The 18,545-nt window shown below is 46.2% G+C and overlaps 1 protein-coding gene across 7 annotated transcripts in view; it reads left to right on the forward strand.

Moving 5' to 3' along the window:
• Positions 1-392: 392 nt before the first annotated feature.
• LOC145346831 (receptor-type tyrosine-protein phosphatase mu) overlaps positions 393-18,545 on the forward strand; it is an 834,856-nt gene continuing 816,703 nt past the window's right edge. For all 7 annotated transcript variants that reach the window (XM_080194637.1, XM_080194638.1, XM_080194639.1 and 4 more), the window contains exon 1: positions 393-592. In XM_080194637.1, the coding sequence (XP_080050763.1) occupies positions 520-592 (73 nt within the window). In that variant the 5' untranslated portion in view covers positions 393-519. The remainder of the gene's footprint in view (positions 593-18,545) is intronic.

The following is an 18,545-nucleotide window of genomic DNA, read 5'->3' on the forward strand; positions in this document are numbered from 1 at the left end:
CTGTCTCCCTCTCTGGCTTCTATCTCTCTTTCCCACTCCATCCCTTCGCTTATCTCTGTAACTCTTTCTCTGACTGCTCTCTCTCTTAACCCCCTCTCTCTCTCCCTTTGGCTGGTCTCTCTCTCTCTTTCCCCTCTCTCTCCCTGTCTGTCTGGTTTCTCTCTTTCTCCCTCTGGCTGATCTCTATCTCTCTCTCTTTCCCCGCTCTCCTATCTCTCTCTCTCTCTGACACTCTCATTGCTTACCCAGCTTGCGGACCGAGAGAGAGAGAGAGAGCGGCGCGCCCCCGAGAGCCATTGCCAGGCGCGCCGCCGGGGAGCGCGGGGACGCGCGTGCTGGGAGGCGGGCACGCGCATTCCCGACGTCAGCTCTTTCCTGGGCAGACTGTCAGAGGCAAGTCACCAGAAGTGGAGGGAAAGCAGCTGAAGGCGAGAGGGTTGGAGTTGGGGAGAGGAGGACTTTCTCCCGGGGAGAGGGAGCAGCAGATCCAGCTGCAGGATCAGAGTGCAGAGCCTGGCCATGGAGAGCTTACTAACTTCCACTCTGCTGGCACTCAGCTTGCTCCAGAGAGTCACAGCACAGAGCATAGCAGGTAAGCTCAGTGTGTGAGTCCAAAAGCAGCTCCTCATCCCAAAGCCCAGCCTTCCCCAGACCCCCAGCTTCCCCCAGCCCTTCCCCAGACCCCCAGCCTTCCCCAGCCCTTCCCCAGACTCCCAGCCTTCCCCAGACCCCCAGCTTCCCCCAGCCCTTCCCCAGACCCTCAGCCTTCCCCAGACCCCCAGCACTTCCCCAGACCCTCAGCCTTCCCCAGCCCTTCCCCAGCCATCCAACCTTCCCCAGACCCCCAGCACTTCCCCAGACCCCCAGACCTTCCCCAGACCCCCAGCCTTCCCCAGACCCCCAGCCCTTCCCCACACCCTCAGCCTTCCCCAGACCCCCAGCCCTTCCCCAGACCCTCAGCCTTCCCCAGACCCCCAGCCTTCCCCAGACCCCCAGCCTTCCCCAGACCCCCAGCCTTCCCCAGACCCTCAGCCTTCCCCAGACCCCCAGCCTTCCCCAGACCCTCAGCCTTCCCCAGCCCTTCCTCACTGCCCCAGCCTAGCCCCAATCCTTTCCCTATGTCCCCACCCTCAGCCCAGCACTGGGACCCTCCCCCTTCTTATCTCTGGACGCCCTCCTTACCTCTGGGACACCCCCCCTCTCTCTTTTACCTTGGGAACCTCTCTCTAACTCTGCGACCCCCTCTTACTTTGGGACCCCCTCTCTATCATTAGAAAACCCTTCCTAACTCTCGGACTCTTCCCTATCTCGGGCACCCCTCTCTATCTCTGCGACCCCCTCTCCATCTTTGGGACCCCTACTTACTTTGGGAAGAGCGTTCTATCTGCGGGACCCCCTCTCAATCTCTGGGACCCCTCTCTATCTTTGGGACCCCTTCCCTGCCTCTGACACCCCTCCCGCTATCTCTGGGACCTTGTTTTGGGATTGAGTTTTGCGATTAGTCAGCTTCAGTTCCGGGACCTCAACTCCCACCCCTCTCTATTTTGACATTCCCAAGTCCGACTCTTCAGCCTTTAAAAGTTCAGATCTGAATCCCAGCCTGATCCCCAAATTCCCCCCTCCTTCCCCCACCACCACTTTCCCCAGCGTCCGGGACTGTCCTCCTGACAAGTCTGTCGAGTTGGATTTTAGTGATGGGCTCCGTGTAACCCTGGCGAAGTGGCGGAGGAGGAGGAGGAGGGGGGGTTTATTTTGTACTGAGATTATTTCCAGTTTCCTGTCTGTCTGATGGTGTGGAGTGAGGCCTGAGCATGGAGCGAGGCTCTCCCCCCCACCCCCTCTCTGTTTATAACCAGCTGTGTGTGTGTTTGTGTGTGTCTGAGAAGGACATTTACAAACTTGTAGCTGCTCCTGAGCTCTCACACTGCTGCATTCTGAGTTACTTTCTGTGTTGCAGGGAAGCCCACCCCCACAGCCGGGTCTCTGGGTGGTTTCTGTTTCAGTCAGTGGAAAAAAAAGGGAATGTTTAAAAAGCCCCACTTGCAGTTTGCTGACAGCTCTGCCGGCCCCCCCAGCTCTCTATCTCCCTTCCTCTCTCTCTCTCTCTCTGTCTCCAGAGCCTGAGCTCGGCTGAAAACAAGTAAACTTTTCACAGCTCTGACACACACTGCCCGTTTTCAGCAAGCTCGTCAAACTTGGTGCTGGCTGGGCAGAGTGAAGCGATGGAGCAGCCGGGGAGGAGAGCGCTCGGCCGTTTCACACTCCCCCAGAGTGAATGTCCTGAACATTTGCTGGAAGTGGGGTGAACTCACTCTGAACTTGGAGGAATAACTGAGAATGGCGCTGAGTGGCGGGGTATATTGCCAAATATATACATTGCCAAAGCAGCAACTCGCTGAGAGCAAGTTACCCTCAAACTGCATAGAAACTTGTTAGAGCACATACACACACACACACAGACACATACACTGATATATACATATGTACACAGAGAGACACACGCAGATATATATGTACACAGACACACACACTGATATATACACACACAAAGATACAGACACAGAGACATACACAGATATAGAGACACAGACATGCACATTCATATACACATACATACACCACTGATATACATACGTACACAGACATATCTAAACACATACACAAACATATACACATATATTCGCACACATTCATAAGCACATACACACACACCCACACACTAACGTATACATGCATTCAAATCCTCACACACACATATTCTTGTATACAAACACGCATACATATACAAACATATACACACACACTCATATGCACACACATTCACGTAAACAATCACATATACTCACGTACACACACGCACACATGTACACACCCACATATACACTGAACACTGAACCCAGCTGCTTAAAGACACAAGGGGTGATATTCAAACATTGAAGATCTTTGGACAATGTGGTAGGCTGATATCTGAGAGACGGTGCTAAACAGTGTCGAGAAGGCAATGGAGCTTTATCAGATAATTAACAATGTGAAATTCAAAATATACCTTCAAACTAAACGGTAGGGATGGGGAGGGGACGGTAATTGAGAGCAGTGGTCGGAAAATTCCCCCCACTCTCATTGTTAAAGGGTTCAGGCAGGGTAGTGGAAACCAGGAACATGAGATCATTTTAACATGTTGCGAGATCATAGAACGGCAGGAGGCCATTCGGCCCAGTGTGTGTGCCCCAGCTTTCCGAATGAGTAATTCACCCTGTGCCATTCTCCTCTGTCTCTTTCCCCTCCCCACCCCCTGCACACTGAGATTTCCGTCTCTCTCTCTCTGAATGAGCCAGGTTATCTGTATATCTAGCACCTGTAGCACTCTGGCAATCTTAGATACGGAGGATCCCGGAGGAACTGCTCGGGAAAGTGGGAAATCAAACTTCCTTTGTGGGAAAAGCCGGGATCCCCAAAACTGGAGGGAAAAATCTGGGATCTGAAATTCCAGGATAGATTATATTGGAAATTGTGTTGAAGATTGGAGACCACTTCCAGTCGAAGCGAAAGGAGGCAGATGAATTAAACAGGGGCGGAAAAGACAAAATATAGCGAATATTAAATGGAAATTTGAAAGTAACTTGGTCAAATTTGAACAGCGCTGGATAATAGTGCTTGTCAATGCTGTTAAATAACACAGAAGGGCTTACTGTGGACTGGGACAAGGGCTGGTACTGGAGTTGCACAAGGGCAGTTTCAGACAGTACTGGAAAGGCTGGCTGACAACAGTAAGAAGTCTCACAACACCAGGTTAAAGTCCAACAGGTTTATTTGATAGTAAACGCCACAAATACACCTGTTGGACTTTAACCTGGTGTTGTGAGGCTTCTTACTGTGTTTACCCCAGTCCAACGCCGGCATCTCCACATCAGGACTGGGATGTGGACCGGGAGGTTTGTGTGCTGTTGCAGCGAGGAGCTGTGCTCTAGCTGTACACGGGGAGTCTCCCCAGCACTGTGGGAAAAAAAAACAGGCGTGCAAATAGCGGGACGCATTCCGCTTTTCCCTGCTCCAGCACGCATCCACTTCCCACAGGTGCCGCCGGTTAATGTGTCCAGAGCTGTCACTCTGCTGTGTGCTTTCTGAGTAATATCTCTATGTGAAGCCCTGGTGGCCTGATCTAAATGGTGAAACAAAGAATCGTTTAGAGGTGATCATTGCCGTCTGCTGTGTCCTGAAACAGCATTGCAATATCCCACTGCAAATGAATTCAGAATCCAGAGTTTTTAGAATCATTTTTTGCTGGCTATCTATCCAACATCTAGGGGTGGATACATCAGACGAGAGGGATTACGCACAGAGACAGATATAGGAACTAAACCAGGAACTAAAACACAAAAAAACACACACACACACAATGATTTAGTTTTATTCCAGTCGGGGTGGAATACAGAGAGTGACAAGTGTTCTTTAACTCTTCTGAATGAAGGTCGGCCGATCTCATTCTGAGGAAACTTCACAAACCTCTTTCAGTTTTTACCCCATCCTCAAACTCACGCACTTGATGGAAGAATCAGCCTGCTGTGCGGCTATTCAGGGGTGCGGCTGGATCAAAGCAGCTGAATTTTGCAGCCCTGGTCCAGCGTTTCATTCATAGGGGGAGCAGGCGACTTAGCACCCACACCTCTCTCACAGCCCAGGGAGAGAGACATCCCGTACCCTACCCTCAATACCAAGTGCAACTTCAGAGCTCGGTTCCCGGTAACCCCCTCAATTCAGCTCAACCGACTGCAAACTCAATTTCCCCAGAGATGCAATTTCTCAGCCCACTTCACAGCAGAATTAAATTTCTCTCCCACCCAAGCAGTTTGAAATTGAACCTAAAGCTGCGTGTCTTGACATCTAGATGTGGAGGGGATGGGGGGTGGGGGGGGAAGGGTGGCATTTTCTCACATAACTGCCCTTGATTGTGAGGGAGCCAGATTGAGACCAAGCTGGTCTGGTCTAATGGGCAGCACGGTGGCACAGTGGTTAGCACTGCTGCCTTACAGCTCCAGGGACCTGGGTTCAATTCCCAGCTTGGATCACTGTGCAGAGTCTGCATGTTCTCCCCATATCTGTGTAGGTTTCCTCTGGGTGCTCCAGTTTCCTCCCACAGTCCGAAAGACACGCTGGTTAGGTGCATTGGCTGTGCTAATTCTCCCTCAGTGTACCCGAACAGGCACCCAAATGTGGCGACTTGGAAATGTTCACAGTAACTTCATTGCAGTGTTATGTAAGCTGGCTTGTGACACTAATAAATAAGCTATTTGATTTGATTTATTATTGTCACGTGTATTGGGATACTGTGAAAGCATTGTTTCTTGCGCACTATACAGCTAAAACATTTTGTTTGTAGAGTACATAGGGGAGAGGAGAGGGTGCAGTCATATGTTACAATCATGAGTTATATTGAATTACACAATCAGGTAGACCTGACTCAAGATTGACCAATGCAATGGAAACCTTAATCAGTGAGGTGAATGAGAAATGCATTAGCCATGCTAAATGGGCAGATGTTGTACTTTGTCTGTGGTATCTTTTTGTTTGACCCTTTCTCAGAGAACTTTGGGGTTAAACCACAAATCTTTTGACAGCAAAGCAACGACCTCTATCACCGAGAGGGACAAGGGTGGGAGATGGATGGGAACACTGCCACCTCAAAGCTCTCCTCCAACTTACACCACATCCTGATTCAGAAATATATCACCATTCCTTCACAGTTGCTGGGTCAAAATCCTGGAACTTCTTCCCTCACAGCACTGTGGATGCACCTATACCACAAGGACTATAGCAGTTCAAGAAGGTGACTCACTTGCACCTTCTTGAGGGAAATTTGTGATGGACAATAATTGCTGGCCTAGCCAGCGACAACCATATCCCATGAATAGAATAGAGAAAAATAGGATGGAGTTTCATTGGATTGATGTGCCCATGCCCAAAACGAAGCTGGCCCAGGTAAAACCATTTGGCTTTTACATGTTGCTATTAGCTAATCAGAAAGCCATCTTTAATTGCAAAGACAGTTTCTTGACAATCGCTGTAAGATCACACTGTAATTGTATTTTATTTATGAAGTTACAGTGCAGATAGAGCCCATTTGCACCATCATGTCTCTGTTGACTTCCTTATATAACAACTCCAAAATAATCCTGCTGCCCTCATCTCTCCCAACAGCCCTAAAGCTCCCTCGCAGCAATTTCTAGAAGCTCCTTAGCTTGCTTTGCTCAAAAGACAAGATACAACTTCACAATTCACCGTGGGTTGCCCTGAGCCTGTCGAATAGTTGCTGGTGGAATCAAATATTCTCCAGGATGTTTACCCTTACCCACTTGCCCTCACTCCTGTCGGAATAACATGTGTGTCCAGCTAACATGGTGTTAGATGAGGAAAGATTGGACTGGGGAATGCAGTGGTTGCTGAAACAGAGAGTGGGTGGTGATAGTACCCGCCAGCTGCTTGCTTGTTTCTATATCAGTTATATAGTACAGGCATCTCTGAAAAAATCCAAATGCCAGACTGGATAATGTTAAGGAATTGAAAATCTCAGTGAAGACTGGGCAACAAAGTGTCAAAAAAACAGTGCAAACACGTACTGACAGTAGTGGCACAAGGGGGCCCAATCTGTGCAAGTGAATCTTTGATTTGATTTATTATTGTCACATGCAATGGGACACAGTGAAAAGTATTGTTTCTTGCGCCCTATACAGACATAGCATACCATTCATAGAGTACATACGGGCAAAGGGAAAGCGTTTTAAGTTTAAATCTTAAAATTTATTTAGTAGTGTCACAAGAAGCCTTATATTAACACTGCAATGAAATTACTGTGAAAATTTCCCAGTTGCCACACCAGTGCCTGTTCGGGTACACTGATCATGGCCAGTGCACCTAACCACTTTCAGACTGTGGATGGAAACTGGAGCACTCGGAGGAAACCCACGCAGACATGGGGCGAATGTGCCGACTCCGCACAGAAAGTGACCCAAGCCAGGAATTGAAACCAGGTCCTTGGCGCTGTGAGACAGCATAACCACTGTGCCACTGTGCTGCCATTGAGGGTACAGAATACAGCATTGCCATATGAAGGGTGAAACAAAAGATTAGCTGAATACATGATAGGATCATTGTTGCCTCACATCAGCGGTGTATCCTCAAATTCCCATTATTCCTTTCTAGATTTGATTTATTATTGTCACATGTATTAGTATACTGTGAAAAGTATTGTGTCTTGTGCACTCTACAGACAAAGCATACCATTCATAGAGTATCTAGGGGAGAAGGAAAGGAGAGGGTGCAGAATGTAGTGTTACAGTCAGAGCTAGGGTATAGAGAAAGATCAGTTTTATATAAAGTACGTCCTTTCAAAAGTCTGATGGCAGCAGGGAAAAAGCTGTTCTTGAGTCAGTTGGTATGTGTCCTCAAGCTTTTGTATCTTTTTCCCGATGGAAAAGGTGGAAGAGACAATGTCCGTTGTTCGTGGGGTCCTTAATTATGCTAGCTGCTTTTCTGGGGCAGCGGGAAATGTAGATGGAATCAGTGGATGGGAGACTGATTTGCGTGATGGACTGGGCTACGTTCACAATCTTTTGTAGTCCTATCAACAAAGGCATTACACAGAGCAGATGAAATAGCTTAACCTTTGTGTGTAAAATGGAAAGGTATATCTGGAACAGATTGGAAAATTAAAGGAAGGAAGGTGTGGAAAAACATATTCCCACATTACTGCCCTTGATTAATGGTCTTCTGGCTTCTTGTTGCCTGACAGTAGAAAACTGATTTCCTGAACGATTTCAATCTGTGGAAAAAAACAGCTATACGCTCACTTCACCATAATAGATATCATCCACAAGATGTCACCAAATTAACTGATGGAATTCACTGATTGATCATGGCATTACACATTGTCATTCGAAAGCTTTATTCGATGACAATTTACCATTTTTGCAAGACAAACAAAAGAATAAAACGGTTATATAGATAAGTATCCATTTTGAGCCCTATCTTTTCACTTTAACAATCACTAGACAGCCTCCCCCTTTCAAATAAAGCAGAAAATAGTTGCTGCATTGATACAAGCATGACAGCAGGTGTCTTAACAATCACAATGTGGTTAAGAGGTTACGGGTAGTGCTCTGGAAGGCATGGCATTCAATGTAAGTGAACGTTAAATGCCTACATATGTCTTTTGCTTAACACAGGCTGTAGAAAAAATACTCAATGGATCTGAAAGCATTTTATTGCCTGCCTGCCTCTATCTACCATCACACTCCAAACTGGGGTTAGATCCCACGTCTTTAGTTCCAATTAAATAGCAAAAACCTATCCAAGGGAGCAAAGTATTATTGAAACCCGAGCTCTCAATGAAAAGTCACATACTGACCAACATGCCAGCTTATGGCTTCGGTCCAAGCCTGAGAGACCGGGCCACCGCACCCAGAGCTTTCACCAAAATCAACCCTATCGCAGCCACTAACCTAAAATACACCAGTGCCCAGGGGTCAGCTATTCCCTTTGTGTATCTTTCATTGTGTTACCAGCCTGACTTCCTTTCATGATTACAATGTCAGTCAGTAATGGTCAGGGCCTAGCATTGTTTTATCGTGTGCAAAGTTTGAGTCAGCAGCTGAGCGCTTTCCTGTTTTTTGGCACAGAGCTCTCTGTTTCTATTCCCCAGGCAGTTCGAACCCTTTGAGCACCGAGAGGCACTTTCAGCCTTTCCAAATCCTCCTGTACTGATTCCAATCTGACATCTGCTAAATTACAAGATCCGAATGAAGTTAGGCAGTGGAACTACTGTAACAGAAACAACGTGGCTTAATTTATAGCGGTTGTGCAATAGATCAGGGTTGGGGAATCTGTTCAAAATGCTATCGTTTTGCAGAGAATGAACCCTCTTCAAAATATTTAAAGGCTTTTTGGCATCTACCAGAGTCTCTCTCTCTTTGCCGAGTATGTTTCCAGGATAGTCAACAACAGTATGTGACATTGCAAGAACAATGTCAGTATGCTACCAGTCACATCTGCCAGTAATTATCTTCTAAAGTGCATCATTCAGTGTTTGGCTGGAAATGAGAATTGCTATGTGTCAGTTGGTAAACATACTGTCCATTGTGGAGCGCGACCAAATAAACCGTGCAGATTTCAGGTTGCCTCCCCAGAAAGAATGGCCACTTAGGTGAGACACCAGGGGATAGCTTGCACTCATTTGATTTGATATCATTTATTATTGTCACATGTATTACTATACAGTGAAAAGTATTGTTTCTTGCGTGCTATACAGGCAAAGCATATCATTCATACAGAAGGAAAGGAGAGGGTGCAGAATGTCGTGTCACGGTCATAGCTAAGGTGTTGAAAACTTAATGCAAGATAGGTCCACTCAAAAGCCTGACGGCAGCAGGGAAGAAGCTGTTCTTATAAGAACATAAGAACATAAGAAATAGGAGCAGGAGTAGGCCATCTAGCCCTTCGAGCCTGCCCCGCCATTCAATAAGATCATGGCTGATCTGTCGTGGCTCAGTTCCACTTTCCCGCCCTCTCCCCATAACCCTTAATCCCTTCTCTTATCAAAAACCCATCAACCCGCTTCTTAAAAATATTTAGCGAGGCAGCCTCCACCACTTCAACGGGCAGAGAATTCCAGAGATTCACCACCCTTTGAGTGAAGAAGTTCCTCCTCAACTCCGTTCTAAACCGCCTCCCCTTTATCTTGAGGCTGTGCCCCCTAGTCCTACTGTCTTTTTTGAGCGGGAAGAGTCTCTCCACCTCTATCCTATCCATCCCATTCATCATCTTATACGTCTCAATGAGATCTCCCCTCATTCTTCTAAACTCTAACGAGTACAAGCCTAGTTTATTCAGCCTCTCCTCATAGCTCAATCCCCTCAACTCCGGTATCAGCCTAGTAAACCTCCTCTGCACTCCCTCCAGGGCCAAAATATCCTTGCGCAGGTGCGGCGCCCAAAACTGCACACAGTACTCCAGCTGCGGCCTCACCAATGCCCTATACAGCTGCAGCAAGACCTCCCTACTTTTATATTCAATCCCCCTCGCTATGAAGGCCAGCATCCCATTCGCCTTCCTGACCACCTGCTGCACCTGCAAGCTGGGTTTTTGCGATTCATGCACAAGGACCCCGAGGTCCCTCTGCACCGTCGCCTGCTGCAGTTTTTCGCCACGTAAGTAATAGTCCTTCCTACCATTCTTCCTACCAAAGTGGACCTCACACTTGCCAACATTAAATTGGTTGGTATGTGTCCTCAGACTTTTGTAACTTTTTCCCAACGGAAGAAGGTGGGAGAGAGAATGTCCTGGGTGCGTGGGGCCGTTGATTATGCTGGCTGCTTTTCTGAAGCAGACAGAATGTTGACAGAGTCAATTGATGTGAGGTTGGTTTGCGTGATGGACTGGGCTCCGTTTACAACACTTTGTAGTTTCTTGCAGTCTTGGGCAGAGCAGGAGCCATACCAAGCTGTGATATAACCACTAAGGATGCTTTCTATGGTGCATCTGTAAAGGTCATAGCTGACATGCCAAATTTCCTTAGCCTTCTGAGCAAGTAGAGGTATTTGTGGGCTTTTTTAACTATACTGTTGGCGTGGAAGGACCAGGACAGGTTGTTGGTGATCTGGATACCTAAAAACTTGAAGCTCTCGACCCTTTCTACTTCAACTCCATTGATGTAGGCAGGTGGTGGGGGGCATGTTCTCTATTATGCTTCCTGAAGTCAATGACAATATCCTTCAATTTGTTCACATTGAGGGAGAGATTATTGTTGTTGCACCAGTTCCCCAGATTCTCTATCTCATTCCTGTAATCTGCCTTGTTGTTGTTTGAGATTCGACCCACTACGGTGGTGTCGTCAGCAAACTTGAAAATTGAGTTGCAGAGGGAATTTGGCCACACAGTGTATAAGGAGTATAGTAGGTGCTGTAGGGCATCGATGTTGAGGATAATCGTGGACAAGGTGTTGTTGCCTATCTTATTTGATTGCGGTTTTTGGGTTAGGAAATCTAGAATCCAGATATAGAGGGAGGAGCTGAGGTCTAGGTCACAGAGGTGGGATTTGAGTTTTGTAGAAATAATGGCGTTCAAGACTGTGCTGTAGTCAATAAATAGGAGTCTGATGTAAAAAAATTGGCTACTGTGTGCCAGCTGTGGAGGGAGTGGATGTTTCAGGAGGTGGATGAGGTGCCAATCAAGCAGCAGCTTTTTCCTGATGGTGACGAGCTTCATGAATGTTATTGGAGCTACACGCATCCAGGCAATGGAGAATATTCCATTACATTCCTGACAAATGTGTTCGATAGTGACCCCGCCACATTAGGCACATTAACTATTATGGCATATTTGCTGCTCTTGTAACAAGAGGCATTTCCACAACTGCAACATCTCATTATTCTGAGCCTCACTACATTTGGTTCTCAGTACAGATTAAAGTACTGAATTCTTTGAATTTCCCTAACAATTTTTTAAAAAAACATGTGATATCTGGCTATCTGAATTCTAAGACAGTTATAAATTGAATAAAATACGACAAGTACTCAGAGAATTCCCTTGAAGAACATTACAGAAATTTGGCCCACTTTACTTCATTGTCCTCAGGCATTTGCATTTATTTTTGTCTGCTTGTTTGATGGTGATTAATGGCAAACACAATAACGTCCAACTTTGAAAATTGCTATTACTGTACTTTAGATTTGCTAAGGTATGTTCCTAATTGTTAAATTTTTCTTTTGAGTTAGTTTACATTATTAGAGACACAGAAATGCAGTAGCAAATGTAGGAGAGAATATTTTCAAGTCCAAGGGCCCTGTTCTTTGCAGACAGAAAGAATATGTACACACATTGTGCCTGCTTTCAGCTAAACAAAATAATTGACAGCCATTCACTGGATCATTCCCCAGAGTGATGCCTTGACAATTGGGGTCAAGCTGGCTGATTTAAATTTCATACAGTGCTTGGCAGTTAATTATCAGTCACCTTCAACTAGTGCATTCTCCATGGAAATATCTCAACTACATGCCACTTGCCAACCACTCAGCAGTCTCTTCTCATTCAGTATAAATTTGTTGAATTTTATTATGTCGTATTCTTGCGAATGTCCTGATGAGTGCAAGGCAAAAAGCTTCAACAAAAAAGTTCCCTCCTTGCAACAATAATCAATTAATTCGTAGTATACATAAGAATTCATCAGAGCTGAACAATTCTGGCCCAGTGCCAGCCCAAAATTGGGCGGTCCAATAGATTAGACAATACCCCTTTGCTGAATAGCAGTGGAATTAAAGTCCACATAAACTCGCGGCAGTGTAGCCTGATGTGAAATAAACTGAGACAATCTTAATCCTGGTTAAAGTCCAACAGGTTTATTTGGAACCAGGAGCTTTTGGAGTGCTGTTCCTTCATCAGGTGCGTTTGATGCTTCCCGTTTCACCTGATGAAGGAGCATGCTCTGAAAGCTCCTGATTCCAAATAAACCCGTTGGACTTTAACCTGGTGTTGTGAGACTTCTTATTAGGCCCTTCCCAGTCCAATGCCGGCATTTCCACATCAGTCTCAATCCAGTTTCTGTGAACATGGGCGGAAATACAAAGCAGCATCCATAATTTGATAAAGCAATCTGGCGTAAGAACAGAAAATCTTAGAAATACTCAGTTGGTCAGACAGTGATTGTGGAGAGGGAGTGAGAGAGGATCATAGAATATCTACAATACAGAAGGAGGCCATTTGGCCCAGCAAGTCTCCACAATCCCACCTAACCCCAATTCTTGTAACCCCGCACATTTACCCTGCTAATTCCCTGACATTAAGGGGCAATTTAGTATGGTCAACCAACCTAAGCTGCACTTCTTTGGGACTGTGGAAGGAAACCGGAGCGCCTGGAGGAAATACATGCAGACACAGGGAGGAAGTGCAGGCTTCGCACAGACAGTGACCCAAGCCAGGTATCGAACCCAGGTCCCTGGTGCTGTGAGGCAGCCGTGCTAACCACTATGCCACCGTGCCACCCCAAAGTCCACGTTAACAGTTCTGATAGAAGGTCATCCACCCAAAACACTAATACTGTTTTGCTGCCTCCACTGATGTTGCCTGATTTGCTGGGCTTTTCCAGTATTTTTGGTTTTTAATCACCCCTACTGCAATAAGACTGAAAGGTGTTTGGTGAGAGAAGCGGGGAAATGTTACTGTGGCATTACAGGGTGCTGTCCTCGGGCTGGGGTAGGGCTACAACGTTTGGGTACTTTGTTTTGCATCTGTATGGCCGGCACGGTGGCTAGCACTACTATCTCACAGCGCCAGGGACAAGGGTTCGATTCCAGCCTCGTGTCACTGTCTCTGCGGAGTCTGCATGTTCTCCCCGTATCTGCATGGCTTTCCTCTGGGTGCTCCAGTTCCCTCCCAAAGCCCAAAGATGTGTGGGTTAGATGGTTTGGCTGTACTAAATTGCCCCTAGTATCAGAGGGATTAAAACGGTTAATATGGCGGGGGGGGGTGGTGTTACAGGGATAAGGCCTGGCTGGGATTGGGGTCAATGTAGACTCAATGGGCCGACTGGCATCCTTCTGCACTGTAGGGATTCTGTGATCTGGTTGCGTTTCACCTGAACTTGGAATGCTCAATACTGTTTATAAGGTTTGTTTATGCATTAGTGTTGCAAGTGGGCTTACATTAACACTGCAATGAAATTACTGTGAAAATCCCTGAGTCGCCACACTCCAGCACCTGTTCGGGTACACTGAGGGAGAACTTAGCATGGCCACTGTGCCTAACCAGCACATCTTTTGGACTGTGGGAGGAAACCGGAGCACCCGGAGAAAACCCACGCAGATACGGGGGAGAACGTGCAGACTCTGCACAGACACTGACCCAAGCTGGGAATCGAATCCAGGTTCTCTGGCACTGCGAGGCAGCAATGCTAACCGCTGTGCCACTGTGTTAACTGTGGCGATATGAAATCATCAGTCACTGACATCTCCTCTCGCCTCACAAAGCAGAAAATACACACAAAAAGTCAAATAAGACGGGAAATACTGAACAGGTGCAAACCCAGGATTCAGGTGGAAAGGACCTCCCTCTGAAACCTCAATCCGTACTTTGATTTCTTGTCCTGGAGTGCAAAAGGTGAAAGGAAGTAACAGCGGCGCTGGAGATGGACGCAAGATGATTTCCTCAGGCGCTGTCAATAGGAACCTAGTAGCTGGCCGTCTTTTGAATGTATTTACAATTTCATTAGTGACAATGACCAAAGGAAATCTTTTTGCATTCATTGTCAACATTCCCACTCACTGCAGCCGAGAAGTGATTTCTTTTCTGACTGTACAAAAGAATCTGAGATTTTTAAATGTCTATGGCTGACTTGAGGGCATGTGTGGGAGGAGAGACGACTATTACTGTTTATTACTGTCTCTCACCCTAATTGCCGAACTTACATTTGCTTGTAAGTCGATTAGTCAGAGGTGACATGGTGGCGAGCACGTCTAGTTGCGGGGGAGAGGCGCGCTGTTATTTTCTCAGGCTTTGAATTGGGATCACGTTCCTGCTTTTTGCACAGAAATGTGAGAGTTGGCCTGGCACTGGTGCAACAGGTAGCTAATTAATCTGTATCCACTGCCTTGCGAGGAGCCCCTGTCCTGCAGCTGGCTCATCACCAAGTGATCTCTTTAAACAAAGACATTTGTGTTGCTCACAGCTGAAGGTCCAAGTCAAGGCCAAAGGTTCACTTCAAATGCACGGTTAATTCAACCACCTGCTCAAATGCGTTTGCCCCGTGTTGCCTCCAATCTACTTCAGCTCTTTCTGAATTCAGATTAAGAGTGTTGTTTGAAGCCCCAGCTCTAGTTGAGTGATCAGTGGTCTTATTGGATTGCATGTTGGCACAGTGGTTAGCACTGCTGTCTCACAGCACCAGGGACACGGGTTCAATTCCCGGCTCGGGTTGCTGCCCGCACATCCTCCCCGTCTCTGTGTGGGCTTTCTTTGGCTGCTTAGGTTTCCTCCCCCAGTGCAGGTTAGGTAGATTGGCCATGCTAAGTTGCCCCTTAGTGTCAGGGGGACTAGCTAGTGTAAATGCACGGGGTTATGAGAATAGGGCATGCGTGGGATTGTGGTTGATGCAGACTCGATGAGCCAAACAGCTTCCTCCTGCACTGCAGGATTTTAGTCCGAAAAACATGTTGGTTGGGTGCTTGGTCATGCTAAATTCTCCCTCAGTGTACCCGAACAGGTGCTGGAGTGTGGCAACTAAGGGATTTTCACAGTAACTTCATTGTAGTGTTAATGTGTGTCTTACTCGTGACACTAATACAAAATAAGAAATAGATCTCGCTCAATGTTATTATTTAAAATCCCATGGACTGGAATGTGGGCAACTAGAGAATGAATATTTCAATTTTGGAGTTCTTAGCTATGTCCAAGCACACATGGGGAGGCAGTGGCACAGTGGTATTTTCAGTGGACCAGTGAGCCCGAGACCCAGGGTCCTGCTCTGGGGACCCAAGTTCAAATCCCAAGGCAGATGGTGAAATTTGAATAAAAATCTGGAATTAGAAGTCTAATGAAAAGCATGAAATGTTTGTCATTAAAAACCCATCTGGTTCACTAATGCCCAGGAAATCTGTCACCCTATTTGGTCGGGCCTATGTGTGAATCCAGACCCATAAAAATATGGTTGACTCTTAAATGCCCTCAGGGATGGGCAATAAATTCTGGCCCAGCCTGTGATGCCCACATCCCATAAAAGAATTAAAACAAAACATTATACATGTGGTCTGAAAACACTATCGAAATATCAAACGTGAAATACAGCCGTCAGCTAAAAGGTTTTTTAAAGTTTAGTTCTTAAAGTACACACAAGTGGGCTTACATTAACACTGCAATGGGTTACTATAAAAGTCCCCTAGCCACCATATTCCGGTGCCTGTTCAGGTACACTGAGCGTGGCTAATCCACCTAACCAGCACGTTTTTGAAGTGTGAGAGGAAACAAGAGCACTTGGATGAAACCCACACAGACATGGGGAGAACGTGCAGGCTTCGCACAGACAGTGATCCGAGCCAGGGATTGAACCCGGGTCCCTGGCGCTGCGAGGCAGCAGTGCTAACCACTGTGCCACCCTATGATGTGCCAATCATATTTAACGAAATATTTGTTTCCTTACCAGTTTATGCAGGCAGGTTCTGAGGTCACTTTGACAGTGTGTAAAGAACTATGGATTTTATTTCTCACTTGGCTTGCAGGATACCTGTCACAAGGCCGTTACTGTTGCACTCTAAGTACTACTGTACAGCTGTTTGGCAGCAGGGTGGTCTACTGGCTTATAAAGTCATTTGTGCATGTTCCTGGGTTCAAATCGTGTTGCTTGTTACTGGCAGGAAATTCTTCTGGAGTTTAGCATGTTAAAAACGAGCTCACAATATTAGTTGGTGGGCAAAAAGGGATTTCTTATTAATGTGTGGCTAATATGTGTAGCACTTTCAACCCATTTAAAGTGTAGACTCAAGGGGAAGATGCTGCAACATGTTTAAAGATTATTAGTGTCACAAGTAAACTTACATTAACCCTGCAATGAAGTTACTATGAAAATCCCCTAGTTGCCACACTCCAGTGCCTGTCCTGTTACACTGAGGGAGAATTTAGCTCGGCTGATGCACCTAACCAGCACATCTTTCGGACTGTGGACAGAAACTGGAGCACCCAGAGGAAACCGACACAGACACAGGGAGAATGTGCAAACTCCACAGACAGTGACCCAAGCCGGAAATTGAACCGGGGTCCTTGGAGCTATGAGGCAGCAGTGCTAAGAGAAGTCTAGGGATTCAAATGTGTAAATTCCTGAAGGTGTAATGGAGTTAGATACAAAGCAATGAAATAATCACCAAACGCATTTGGGTTTTATATGTCAGGTACACACAGCACAGAAAAAGGCCATTTGGCCCATCATTCCTGTACTAGTTGTGAAGGAGAAGAGTGAAGAATAATACAATTGTAACAATGAATAAGAAATTGTTACAATATTGTAGGCAGTTGTGAGGACCCTATTATAAAAAGAGTGTTATAGCCACTGATGGTGCACAATGTTACTCACCAGCAGAGCTTTAAGAATTATAATGTGAGAAAGACTTGAGAAACTGCCACTGGAAAGCAAAAGGTTAAGATGAGAATTTATAAAGGTTTTTAGTTGAAAGATTTTGATTGAGTGAATTTTGATAGTGGACAAACTATTTCCTCTGTTTGAGAATGCAATAAAGGGATTATCAATTTAAGAACTTTGTTGGAGCATGAAGTGTATTGCTACAGAGAGTAGTCAAGGCAGAAATTGCATATTTTAAGGAGGAAGTGGCTAAATATTAGAAGCAGAGGAGAGAGCAAGGTTATGGAGAAGGAGCATTCAATTGGCTTAGTTTTGTATTGTTCCAGCAGAGAGATAACACAGACACATTGGGACATTGGGTTGAATGGCTTTCTTCTTTGCTGTAACTTTCTACATTGCATTTGTTGGTTTTTGCTATTGTATTATATCATGCTAATATTTGGTGATATCTGACAACTTGACTTAAGGAGTGATTGGTTTATTCTGTAATTTGATTTTGTTAAAGAGTCATAATTTTGGGGCTTAATTGAGAAGGGACCTGCCCCCTAGAGTAAATGTTTTTGCAATTTATTTATGGGGTGTGGGCATTTTGCTTGAGTAGTCAATATTTATTGCCCATCCACGGTTGAGTAGGTGGGGGTAAGCTGCCTCCTTGACCTCTGCAGCACCGAGGTGCAGGTATGCCCTCAGTGCTGTTAGGCAGGGAGCTCCAGGATTTAGAGCCACTAAATTCTGATATCTCTGTAGGGAAGATAGCTGGATTCATTGGGAAAATCTTTGCTTCTCAGGGGGTGGGCAGGGTGGCATGGTGGAGCTGTGGTTGGCATGGCTGCCTCACAACACCAGAGTTAAATTCCGGTCTTGGGTGACATGTCTGTGTGGAATCTGCATGTTCTCCCCACATCTGCATGGGTTTCCTCCAGGTGCTCCCGTTTCCTCCGACATTCCAAGTTGTGTGGGTTGGGTGATTGGCCATGCTGAATGGATGGGATTACAGTGATAGGACAGGGTCTGGGTAAAATTCTCTTTCAGAGATTGGGTGCAGAACCGATAGGCTGAATGGCCTTCCTGTGCACTGTAGGAATTCTGTGGGTCTATGGCATCTGGGGGAGAGGGGGGCGGTGAGGGGAAACTGCCAATGTTTCTAATACATCCAGTCAGATTCAGAGAAGGATTGACTTGGAAAGTTGCGTGAACCTACTAACTAGAGCAATGTTGCGTTCATGTTGACTTATTTGCTTGAATATGTATTTTGAAGTAAGTTAACATTCTTGATTCATCATCCTGTGAACTATTTTACAGGGCACTGTACAGGGCACTGGTGAACTATTTAACAGGGCATTGGTGAGGCCGCAGCTGGAGTACTGTGTGCAGTTTTGGTCGCCGCACTTGCGCAAGGATATTTTGGCCTTGGAGGGAGTGCAGAGGAGGTTCA

This window comes from Carcharhinus amblyrhynchos, chromosome 8 (assembly GCF_965287045.1).
Source record: "Carcharhinus amblyrhynchos chromosome 8, sCarAmb.v2.hapA, whole genome shotgun sequence".
Lineage (NCBI taxonomy): Eukaryota > Metazoa > Chordata > Chondrichthyes > Carcharhiniformes > Carcharhinidae > Carcharhinus > Carcharhinus amblyrhynchos.